General features: G+C 35.7%; 1 protein-coding gene and 1 non-coding gene across 2 annotated transcripts in view; both read right to left on the reverse strand.

Annotated features, from left to right (window-relative positions):
- Positions 1–9,391, reverse strand: part of nol11 (nucleolar protein 11) — a 47,968-nt gene extending 38,577 nt beyond the window's left edge. The window contains exons 1-4 of the mRNA XM_056459780.1: positions 9,227–9,391; positions 8,909–9,022; positions 8,783–8,839; positions 1,541–1,689 (exon numbers count right to left, since the gene is read on the reverse strand). Coding sequence (XP_056315755.1) covers positions 1,541–1,689; positions 8,783–8,839; positions 8,909–9,022; positions 9,227–9,373 — 467 coding nt within the window. The 5' untranslated portion in view covers positions 9,374–9,391. The remainder of the gene's footprint in view (positions 1–1,540; positions 1,690–8,782; positions 8,840–8,908; positions 9,023–9,226) is intronic.
- A 1,674-nt stretch (positions 9,392–11,065) lies between these two features.
- On the reverse strand, positions 11,066–11,138 carry trnar-ccg (transfer RNA arginine (anticodon CCG)). Its single transcript has one exon. It is a non-coding gene; the product is annotated as a tRNA-Arg (tRNA).
- Positions 11,139–12,651: the final 1,513 nt, after the last annotated feature.

Raw genomic sequence — 12,651 nt, forward strand, 5'->3', positions numbered from 1 at the left:
GAATAATCGTTATTACAATTATGACCAAAACAATCGCGATTATGATTTCTCCCACAATCGAGCAGTCCTATATCACATTAGAATAATGATTGCGACAAGCATTTAATATGTTTTTCTTTCATAGCAAACACAGTGTTGTGCATAAAAATAAATGTTTAACAGTGTCAGTATAACTACTCTAGCCTATATGTTGAATATAATGCAAAAGGGATCTGATAATGACAAATGTCTGATTTTTCCAGTTTAAAAAATGGTCTAATAATTCTGTCAATGATAGATTGCAAGCACGTCTCAAACATAATAAATAAACTTCAGAATTATGAATCGTTGTATTCTGATGTCATCACTTTACTGTACATTAAAGACCAGGACCAATTTAATGTCTGTTCAAGTCCACCATTCCAAGTCTATATAAAATTTAGCATTTTCACCAACAGTAGACTTGCACATAATATTGTTTTTTTTTTTACAATATGTTTGAGAAATAATAATAAGAGTCTACTCATATTAACCTTTATTTTACATCTACAGAATTTTACAGCTGTTGGTCAACAATGTACTTTTGATGCTTTTTAGGCATGTAGTTATTTAGATGCCAATTATGCAGTTCATTTATAAGAATAGTGTCTATTTTAAATATTTATAATTTCGGAGATACAGCGCCATCCACACAATGGCGACAGAGACCAAGGAGGAAAAACAGAGTGTAATTTTAAACTACAGCTGATCAAACGATTGTAAAACTGGTAGGTGACTTTCTAAGTCAATCTCTTTCGATATTTTGATGTTGATGATAAAGCATGAGGGTGAAATTAGCAGGCCGAATTGGATTTGAACTGCAAAACAAGTGCTTTGCACACACCTGGCAACCCAGGCTGGCCTCTGTGTTGCGCGTGTCACTCGTTTGGGTGGGTGGGTGAATGTGACATAACCACAGTTCAGCGTAAGGCTGCACAATTCTGGCTAAAATGTGAATCACAATTTTTTTTTGCTTAAAATCAAGATCACGATTCTTTAGATGTAAAATTAAGGTTAATATGAGTAGGCTATTATTATTGTTAATTCTCAAACCTATCGTCACCTTGGAATTATAAGGTTCTACCTGCGTTGAATGATTTTGAAATATTGAGCGTCAAAGTTTTTGCAATCCATATGGCATATGTATGTGTGTAACAGTTTTTTTAAGTCTTAAAATGTAAACAACTTTATGTAAAACATCCCATATTGTAATCATGTAATGATTATAATGTGATGACATCACTGACACGCCATTTGAAATCTCCCTGAAAGTGTTGATCCGAAACTGCTGATCCATCAACAGATCGACTGCATGGTTCAGCTAATAGCTGTGAATTTCATATGCTATAGTTTAGGGGTGTGATGAGACGCAGACTTAGGCTGCCTGAGGGAGCAGTAAATCAATCAAATGTTTTATTATTTTTGTGAACCATTACATTTAAGAAATAGCATTTAGATTAAATGATAGGTTTACCAATATGTTTTCAGGACAAAGTGATTAAATAATCTTGCATGTTCTCACCTGATGAACTCTTCCTCTGTTAAAACGCCTTCTATGGCTTGTTGTGGTGAAGCAAGTAATGAGTCCAAGAACATGACAGCCCCACAACTAAACAGCACAACAGGTTCAGAGTCAGAAGCTGCCATCACTTTGAGTACATCAGATGAAACCTAAAACGAGTGAAAAAAAATACAATTTAGGTTACATTTAAAAGCCAAACATGGTTTCAAAATCAGCTTCACCTAATACGTTTCAGAGCTCGAAATTTGCTTTTTTACTTGGTAGCACTGGTGCTCCCAAATTAAAAAATTTAGGAGCAGCAGAACAAATTAGGAGCACCCACCAAAATTGAATGAGCGCCACTGCAAATTGTATATTAAAGAGCCCATATTATACATGAAATAGGGTCATATTTAGGTTGTAAGGGTCTCCAACAACAGTCTAATATGCATGCAAGGTCATAAAACACTTTTATGTTCTTATAATCTGCATTTATTTTTACCTAATTATCCCAACGACTCCCATATGAATCGTTCAGCGATTCATTTGTTCCCAACCCCCTCCTCAGCGCGAAGCTAATCTGCGCTGATTGGAACGATGACAGCCTGCTGCGATTGGTCGACAGTGACAGGCTTCAGCACGAGACAGAGTGAAATGCCCAGCTGGTAATCAACTATATAAAAGTAGTCACAGTGCACACGCGCTTCATAGTGTAAGGCTTTTTTCACACACACACACAACCCTCCTCAGAAGAACTGGGGAGATCCGACGCGAGTCTCCTAGCCTCTCCCTCTCCCTCTCACACACACACACACACACAACGCTCCTCAGAAGAACTAGGGAAAGCGACGCGAGTCTCTCTCTCTCTCTCTCTCTCTCTCACACACACACACACACACACACACACACACACACACACACACAACGCTCCTCAGAAAAACTAGGGAAAGCGACGCGAGTCTCTCTCTCTCTCTCTCTCTCCCTCCCTCTCCCTCTCCCTCTCCCTCTCTCTCTCTCTCTCTCTCTCTCTCTCTCTCTCTCTCTCTCTCTCTCTCTCTCTCTCTCTCTCTCTCACACACACACACACACACACACACACACACACACACACAACGCTCCTCAGAAGAACTAGGGAAAGCGACGCGAGTCTCCTGTCTCCTAGCCCCTAGGCGTCACAAACTCGACCTGTTCTTTTTCTCTCTCTCTCTCACACACACATACACACACACACACACACACACACACAAACACATCACGTTCCTCCTCAGAACTAGGGAGATCGACACAAGTCTCCTGTCTCCTAGCTTACGATAGCCATAGCAACGACAAACGGCAGTGGAACGCGAGCTCACAAAAGCCTTTAACGTTAAATCCGTAAACAAAGCGGCACGCGTCGCGTTTTTAACGTGGCTTACATGTGATAAGAGAATATAAAGAGTAACCGCGTGTACTGTACCAGGTTAACAAGTAACAAAACACAATAAATACATAATTTGCAAGTTAAACGAGGCAACAATTTTAATCGCACTTACTTACACTAGTGAATAAACCTCAACCACTGATTCTTCACAGTTCACAACTCATCTTTGGGTAGAGACTGTCAATATTATCCATCTGAGCACAGCGTGACTTCATTCAACCGGCGGCGTCTGTGTGTGTGTGTCTAGTGTTTTTTCTGTGTTAGTGGGCGGGGCAGCAGGTTTCAAATCTCCCTGGTTGGCGCGCGTAACTACTGGCGAGGCTTGTGTTTCGTGGCTGCGTCATCGCGAAACACCTAATGACTCGTTATCAAGACGACTCGTTTGAAGCACTATGAGTCGACTCTTTTATAGATGAATCAATAGTTTTAAACACTGTACACTTACAGATTTAAGCCTTAGCTGGATATTTCACTTCACTTAGAGCTGTGTTACACACTACATGGAAGGGCATTTTCAAAAACCCATAATATGGGCTCTTTAAGGGATTTAATGTATTTGAAAACAACATAAATTAGGACTAGCAAAACCCAGAAACAACTTTCTAACTAATGCTGTGATGACTTACATAATTAACTAATGCTGTGATATTCGCACAATAATTCCAAAATGAATGTCTAATATTTATAAAATATTAATGATGACGATGTTGACAATAATACTAACAATGAATTACATTTCTCATTATCATGCTGCCTTGAATGTGCTTGAATGCAAGTTATGTGCTATAAAAAGTCCTACTGTTATTTTATGAAAAATTAATTTATGGTTTGCATCAAACACGAACGAAGCAGTAAAAAATATTTATTTTGTACTATTGTTTTTATATGCATGTCAATTTAATAAATAATATTTCTGCTACAAAAACAAAAGATTATAATAAATCCTTCAATGCTTAAAGCTGCAAAGCAGTCATCAGTAATTAAACAGAAAATAATATACATCTCAAGAAAGAATGGACAAAAGAAAGAAAGTAAAGTCACTCTTTTGCTTTCGGTTTGTATCATTTTAAATGTTCAGTCTCGTTATGAGCTGATTTTCATTTTTCTGTGTTCGTGGGAAAAAAGCAGGCAAGTCAGCCGGCCCAATATATGAGGGGGGCAGAGCAGGATTCTCGCGATGACCACCTGCGCAATAACGTTCTTTGTTATAAGCCGCATCAGTTTAAATTTAGTAAAGGTGAGCTTCTTTGGCGATGATGTGTACAGTGTTAGATTTTACATTTAGCGGACATTTGCACTGAACACGCAGAGAATGCAACGCATCGAAATTAGGCCACTTTCTCCGAAAACACTCGATTGATCTCGGCTGGTGGATCAACATTCACCACATGATTGCTGTCATCGACACCATTATTTGTAACTTTAGGTGGGGTTTGCAAACCTGTGTACTTTTCACTCTTCAGCCGTTTGTATTTCTCGCAGTCACAAAAGCTCCCTGTCATCTGACAGCAGAAAACCTTGAGTGATTGACAGCTAATATTAACCATCATAGTGGCAGGGAAGACAGATTCAGCACATTTTTAGAAAAAAAATCAAAAGAGGTCACACTACAACCATTATATGCAGTCGCACAAATGCGCCCAAATATATTATGAGGTCGCACAGCTTAAAATTTGGGTGCATATGCGACCAAAAAGGTTGCAAATTCGAGCCCTGCATTTGAATTGGTTTGAAGGTGCTGTATGTATTTTTGACTCTTCTAGAGCATAAAAAAATATCATGACAGTTTTGTAGATATTTCAGAAACATGCTAAATGAAAATTTTTGTTTATCTGAAAAACAAAGCTAAAGTCAGATATTCTGTTTGAAAAAAAAATCCGCTTTTGATCTCAACCCACTCAATGCCGGTTTAGCAATTATATTTCAGCACCCCTGCATATAGACTTAATGAAATTTTGGCCAAGAGAATTAAACCAAAAAATAAAAATATTAAATAAAAGCATAGCCTAATGTGGTGCATTTGATTCCTCAGATATAGTCATTCAAAAATCGCTAAATCTTAACTTGTTTATTATAAAATCCCCAAATTTGGCCAAAAGAGGTGTTATACATTGCAGATTATTACTATATTTATTTGGAGTATTCATAAAAAACAGTTTTCCTATAAAAAAAATGTATTTAAAAAAAACCTCTGGAATGTGACAGTGTAATATGAAGTGTCCACAACGGGTAGTTACAGGGTAAGAAATAAGAGACTATCACTTTCTGTTTAACTAGGGTTTCTGTTTTAGATAGGAGCAAAAAATTCTCTCACAGTTTGTTTTACTTTCAGGTGTTGTCTAGATTAAACAAAATTCAAGCGATTTTAAAACATTCAAGCAGGTGATATTGTCTTATAAGATGTAAAACTGATTTTATGAATGAGCTGTTTCTGTCTGAAGTAAACACAGGCAGTGTGACTGTGTCTCGGGATCTTGAGAGTCATCAGCCAGCTGACTCAGAAACTTCTAAAAAATGTAAAGCTATTTAAATAAAAAAAATCCAGCGATTGTACACAAATTCAGGTTTTACAAACCACTAAGGGCTAATTCTAGTGTTTACTAACATCATGGAGTGAACAGCACGTCATAACATTGCGTTGATACATGTTATTCTATATATAATAACCAAATCAACGCATGTGAAATCAATAATTCAATTTCAAACAAACTGATGCTTGTGTGGAGAATTTCAGCAAATTGTTTACTTCATCAGACAGATCGCCTTTCATGATTTTTGGAGAGATACAGAGTTTATCAGATACAGATTTCATTGCGACTCGAGCATCAATCAGTGTACCTATACCACTGCCAGTTTTCTATTTCCACTTCAAACACTGGACGAAACTAAAATGTAATTGAATGTTAATAATATATTTTGACTAAACAGTGCTCCTGTCCTGTAGATAGATTGTATTTGTATGAAGCAGATAAAAGAGTCAGGATCGAGACTTCATTCTAGTAGCTTTAGTTAGAATTAGGCAATTTATGTATATTTAACAAATAAATATGTATGCATGAAAGAATAAAGAATTGAATGTATTATATATACATTTTGACCGTGTTAATTTTTGCAATTTAATAACTTTGTTGAAATAATTCACACATACAATACGCTGACGTTCCTAAATACGAGTATATTTCTTTCTAACAAATGCATGCACTCCAAACACTTTACAGTTTTTACACAAATTGCAGTAGACAGATAATAAATCTCTAATGTTCATAGAAGCAGATCCACTCGATCTCACAGATCGCATTTGACTAAAGTTCACTGGCGCAAAATGCCATTCTATATTTGTTAACAGTGGCAGATGAAAACGCGATCTGTCTGAAGGAGAAACATTTTCTTTCTCTATTTCACGATCGCGTTTTGACTCAGAGAATCAAACAGAGCTCCATTTCATTATAGATCAGAAATTTCGGAGATCTGTTTGATTCTGATTAGAGAAAAAGATAGCCATCTATTGATTTTGAGTCATTATAGAACAGTGGCTTTAGTAAGGATTAATTAGGTATATTTAACTCACACAAGTAATTATGTCTCCTTGAAAGAATAGATTCCCTCCACACCTAATGGCCTATTGCTGTTGATATGGCAAGCCATTTTACATTAATTCGAATTAAGTCTATGGCAACCCATATTGCATGTACCCCTTTAAAATGATTTCTCAGAAAATATCATACACTTTATGTTTGACTCATGGTAGCAAATGGAACTTCTTGTATGCTACACATGCAAGCATTGTTTAGCTATGCTAATAAAAATTAGTTAAGTGCTATAACATGCTAGAAATCCTTGCCAAGTATTAGAGTTTGATCAAACATTTAAATGAGGCTTGCCAGTTAACAACCCAGTGGACCCAAGCAACTGCCTATAGGAACCACTCAGAACACACTAGTAACCACCTAGCAATGCCTTAGCAAATGGCTAGCAACCACTTAGCAACCGCTGGGCTTCATGCCAACTGCCTTTGAGTCCCAATGCAGTCACATTGGCTTTCTCAAACCAACATCAATTTAGTCAACGAACTTTAGGTTCTAGTTATTATTATTCTGTCTGAACAACTGTATCTCCTTCACACATACATTAGCACTCGGAGCAAGCGGAGCTGCCAATCCTCCAGTCCGCATGGCTTATTAATAACTCGTTGCGTATAGATGTCTGTGACAGTATTTGTTCACTGTGCTGCATCATATTCATTTTTTTTCTGTTAGTGTAAGTAAATGTCTTTTTGCAGTATTTTCACAGTTTTTCAAAAGCTTTTCAAAAGTCATTTTTGTCTGCCACCCCACCTCTTGATCATCACTGATGTGCAGGTAAAGCGAGATTGCACCTGTAAACATGAAATGATCCAGACCACGGTGGATGTGGAAAACCCACTGGAGACAAAGAGCGCACATGCAGGAGAGGGAGATCAGAGTGCAGGAACACTTGTCTCGATCTAAAACCTTTCCCACATGTCAATCAGAAGACAAGCTCAACCACTCATCAGCTAGATGGTTATCTATCTGAAGTCCCCATCTGCAGAAGTGATACCCCATAGTTGCAATGTGCTAAATAAATATTTTCATAATTTGTCATTTATTTATTCTTTAAAACTTTATTGTTAATTTATGCAATTGCAATGCCTTGATTTTAGTAAGGTTAGTACACCGTCATAGCCAATAACTGGCATAATTTATTTCTGTGTTTCAGTTTTCTGCCTTGGTTTCTTCTTTTTTGGTTTTCAGTTTCGGCCAAGAATTTTTATTTCGGTGCATCCCTATACAAATCCAAGACATCATTGTAATACTGCTACTATTGTTATTCAACACAAGTGAGGAGATCTGTTTTAGTCTCAACCTAGCTGCTCTATTTTTTTTATTCTGTTGCCTTTACACATATAGCTTTCCCCTGTTTTGACCACTGCTCCTTACTCTCTTAAGGTCGCATATCAAACACTGAATAAACAATTACACTACAGATACTGTCCTTTTTGTTTTTATATTTCAGATTTAAAAAGCACAAATCATCTGCAAATGAAAATTATAAGCAGCGCATGACTGCAACAATTGCACATCCTCTGACGGTAGCAGGTGATCTAATGTTAGCTTAACCAGCATTATACATGCTAAAACCATAGGCGTTGCCAGGAAACATTTGCAGTTAGCCTCCAAAAACTTTTGCAATTAGTTCAGCAAACTTTACACGACTGCATCATTGGCTCATGCTAGTGGTGTTACAAGAAGCTTACTCCACGAGACGAGACATCTTTACACAATTTTTAAGAAATATTCAAATAATGAAATATATGATATATATATATATATATATATATATATATATATATATATATATATATATATATATATATATATATATACACACAAATATGATGGCATGAGGCATGTGGACATAACACAATTTAAATCAAGTATTTTAGCATGTCAAAGTCAAATTTAGGCATATAAAATATATGTATTTTTTTTAAATATAAGTCTTGTGTATATATATATATATATATATATATATATATATATATATATATATATATATATATATATATATATACACACACACACACACACACACATCTATACATACATACATACATACATACACACACATATATACATAACTAACTTGAAAACTCCTAATGTTTTTTTTTGCATTGTCCTCATGTTTTTGTAGGTTCTAATGTTTATATTGATTAAAAATGTTCCTATAAAAACAGGTTCGATGATTTAAGCCAGAAAAAATACTGAAATTTAACCATATAACGTGCAATATCTGAACAAATAAAACCTTATGATTCCACATACCGTGGCTTTAAACGCCTTCTCCATATTGACATCGTCTTCTTTCCAAACTCTGATAACCTAAAAAAAAAATCAGTTTACAAGACAAGAACTTTGAGCATTCTTATGAGAAATATTATATCACCTTACCTTATTATCTGTAACGACCACATATTCCTGGGACTTTGTGTTAAACACAGCGGGGCAGGTGATCATCTGTCCCTGTTTCACTGTCCAACTGCCGGTGGGCTTCTGATCAGACACCTAATCATCAGAACACTTATCAATTTATACAATTACACAAACAGCTACTAAATCTCCAACTAAACATGTTTTACATAGTTGAAAACTAGCATTAGATTCCAATTAATAATGCCATGTACTTGTTTGTGTTTGGTCAACATAACGTTAGTTTATACGCTGGAATTGTCCCATCACCGCGTGCAATCGTTTTTGTTACTCATTTACCTTGTAAACTGTAACTGCTCTCGAAGAGTTAGTGACAATAATATGGTCGACATCTTTTCCCAATCCAATCCCCAGAATTCCTGAATTGGACAAATTCGTGTCTGGTCCAACTCCACACAGCGTGTATTCCTCATACAGCGTTGCCATGTTTCTTCTACCCTCGAGTTGTTTCTCTCGCGAGATGAGACGACTACTTCTTCTTCGGAGTACGCCACTAGTGTCCCCATGATACATTGCTGCCATCTTCTGTCTTCTTTTTTTTACATACAGTAATGTACTTGCCATTATCAGTACACCTTTACATTACAAAAAAAGGAAACAGGTGCAAATAAAGAACAAATAATTCATTCATTTTCTTTTCAGCTTAGTCCCTTTATTAATCTGGGGTCGCCACAACGGAATGAACCGTCAACTCATCCAGCATATGTTTTACGAAGCGGATGCCCTTCCAGCTGCAATCCATTCCCATTACTGGGAAACATCCTTACGCAATCATTCACACATGTATACTTTGGACAATTTTAGCCTACTCAATTCACCTATACACCATATGTTTTTGGACTTGTGGGGGAAACCGGAGCACCCTGAGGAAACTCACACAAACACGGGGGGGGACATACAAACTCCACACATAAACACCAACTGAGGCTCGAACCAGCAACCTTCTTACTGTGGGGCAAATGTGCTACCCACTGCACCACCGTGCAGCCAGAACAAATAATATGTTACATTAAATAATTATAAGTGAAATAATATATAACTACATATAAAAAATAAAAATAAATAAAAAGGACTAGGAGTTTTCCTGTAATTTATACCTTTCTATCAAAGACAGAAGATTAATTGCACTTTTTGTTTTCATTATCTTACAGTATTTTGTATAAGAAAAAATCTCATAAAAGCACAAAACATTGGTTTCACCTTCAAATATTTAGATTTATGTATGTAAAATTTTCCAAGCATAACGATGTTATTGATTAGAAAGGCATCTTCCTTACTGTCCATTACAAGTCCATAAATGATGTCATTCACATTAAAGACCCTGAGATGTGGAATATTTGGACAAAGCCAGTCATAAACATCTGGCCATAACGCATCCACAAACATGCAGTGAAAAAACTAATGATCTGTTCTGTCAATATCATCACAAAACATACATTTATTAGACTCAAATCCAAATCTAACTCTTAAATATTCACTTGACAGATATAGCCCTCTTAAAATTTTAAAATGAACTTCTTTTAAATTTTAAAATGAACTGTCCTCTTTTAAACTCTGAAACGTCACCCAAAATGTTGTGTGCATTGCAATATTTTAAGCAAAACTGCGCTATTACTCAGCTAATTAAACCTTCACACTCTGATCTTGCGGGTGGAATGTGCAATCAAAGAAGAATGGCCACCAGGTCAGCTGTGAAACCTCCAACACTAAATCGGCCAGTGTTTCAGTTTCATTGTCCAACCCCTGTGTGTATGTGTTTGTTGAACATGATGTGAAAAAATATCACTTTTCTTATCTGCTGGACAGAAAACTTTTGGTGAAAGTACTTATTTTAAATTAGTTTCCAGCATTTTGAAATTTTAAGTTTGTATTTATAGTACTAGTAAACGCTTGTTAAAAAAAACTAAATTCTTACTAGTAAAAATGCAATCATGATAAGTGCAATTTAAGCGAATTTGGCTTGCCATAGTCGAGTTAGAGAACATAAGAAAACGAGTGCATGAAACGTAACACGGTCAGTTGTTTGAACAACACAGACTGCTACGATTTACACCGCGTCAAATTAACAGATACGTTTGCTCTATCAAACCATTATGAAAAAATCACTGGATAAGAAACCGACCCAGATGGGACTCGAACCCACAATCCCCAGCTCCGGAGGCTGATGCCTTATCCATTAGGCCACTGGGTCATCTCACTGTACATTGTTCAGACAAGCTGTTTTAACAATAGAACAGAAACATGGTGACAGAATAGTACAAAGGTTGCAGTATTAGACTATAAATCTAATCTTAATGCTGTAATAATATTATAATGCTTTAACCGTAAAACTCTAACTGGAGCGTTTGATAAACGGGACTAGACTTCGCGTCTGGCTAAAAGCTACTGTTTGAAGGCGGGGGAGTCGTATCATAGATTAGAAAGAGTCGTCCACTTAAAAGCTAATGTTATCTAGCAGGGGCGGTTCTACAGTTTCATCCAACGGCTTCTGCTAATTACGTTAAATGTTTTAAATTATAATAGATAATGGTTGATATTTCAAACACCGTAAACAAAACAAATCATCTTATTCTTTTAAACTATTCAGATTTTAATAATAGTGTTAGTCATCAGAGTTAATTGATAATTTAAATATAATACTGTAATCAAAAACAAATGATTAAATTATTTCAAACAATGAAGATTTTAGTAATGGTGTTACTCATTAAGTGTTACAATTCCTTCATCCCAAAATGCTAGACTTCTTGAAATTATAAATCATTTCCCACAGCATTTAATGTGATTACAACGTCTTATCTAAAACCATGGTCCATTTGCCAGTTTGGTATGGTCTATTATTGCAATGCGTATATCTGTATATCTACAGTCCACCCATAGAAAAGTGTAGCAACTATACTAGATGACCAAAGCACTATGCTCTTGCTATGACGTCAATTTGCGCGCAAGAACCCGAAAGTGAGTTAGATTCCACCCTCAACCAATGACATTTTTTAATGGCATTTGGATTAAATCACTTAAATAAGATTAGTGGTTAATACAAACTCGAGATACTTTCAGTTTTATTATACGACATAGATCAGTTACACGGACCGTGCTTTTAATATATATTTGTTTCAATTTGTTACACTTTTTTTTAAACTAACAAGTTTATGTGTGTTGTAGTCTTTTTTTATTTCCATTGTAGAGATATAACAGCATTTGAACATTTAATAGGTAGCATACTGACAATTTCACATGTAGAAAAAAGAAAGGAAATAAAAACGGTGCATACAGCACATAATATTATCTACAAAAATTGAGAAAAATTAAATTGACCTTTCAATGGATACAAAAATGTTAAACGTTTTTGAAGCATTTTACCTCAAAAGTTTGGACATACTTCTAAAAGATGTAAAAAACGAATTCGAATCAATGCAAAACATTCTGACATTTGGTTTGCTATATGGTTCTGCCTTTATGGAGGTGAAATTTACCCAGAAGAGAAAGCAGTAGTATCTTCAAAAATGCTGTCTTTAGAATGAAAGTCTAGAACAAAATAAATACAAGGACTGTAAAAACTACTGTGTAAAAAATGTGGCAACTATTTGCACCAGCCTTTTGAGGATTTCAAACTCATTTTATTTTAGTTTGTCCTAAACTTCGCATGTTCTCAACTTAAACCTTCAAGTAACATCAACTCAATTTTATAAATTTTCAACATGTAG

The sequence above is a fragment of the Danio aesculapii genome, chromosome 6 (assembly GCF_903798145.1).
Source record: "Danio aesculapii chromosome 6, fDanAes4.1, whole genome shotgun sequence".
Lineage (NCBI taxonomy): Eukaryota > Metazoa > Chordata > Actinopteri > Cypriniformes > Danionidae > Danio > Danio aesculapii.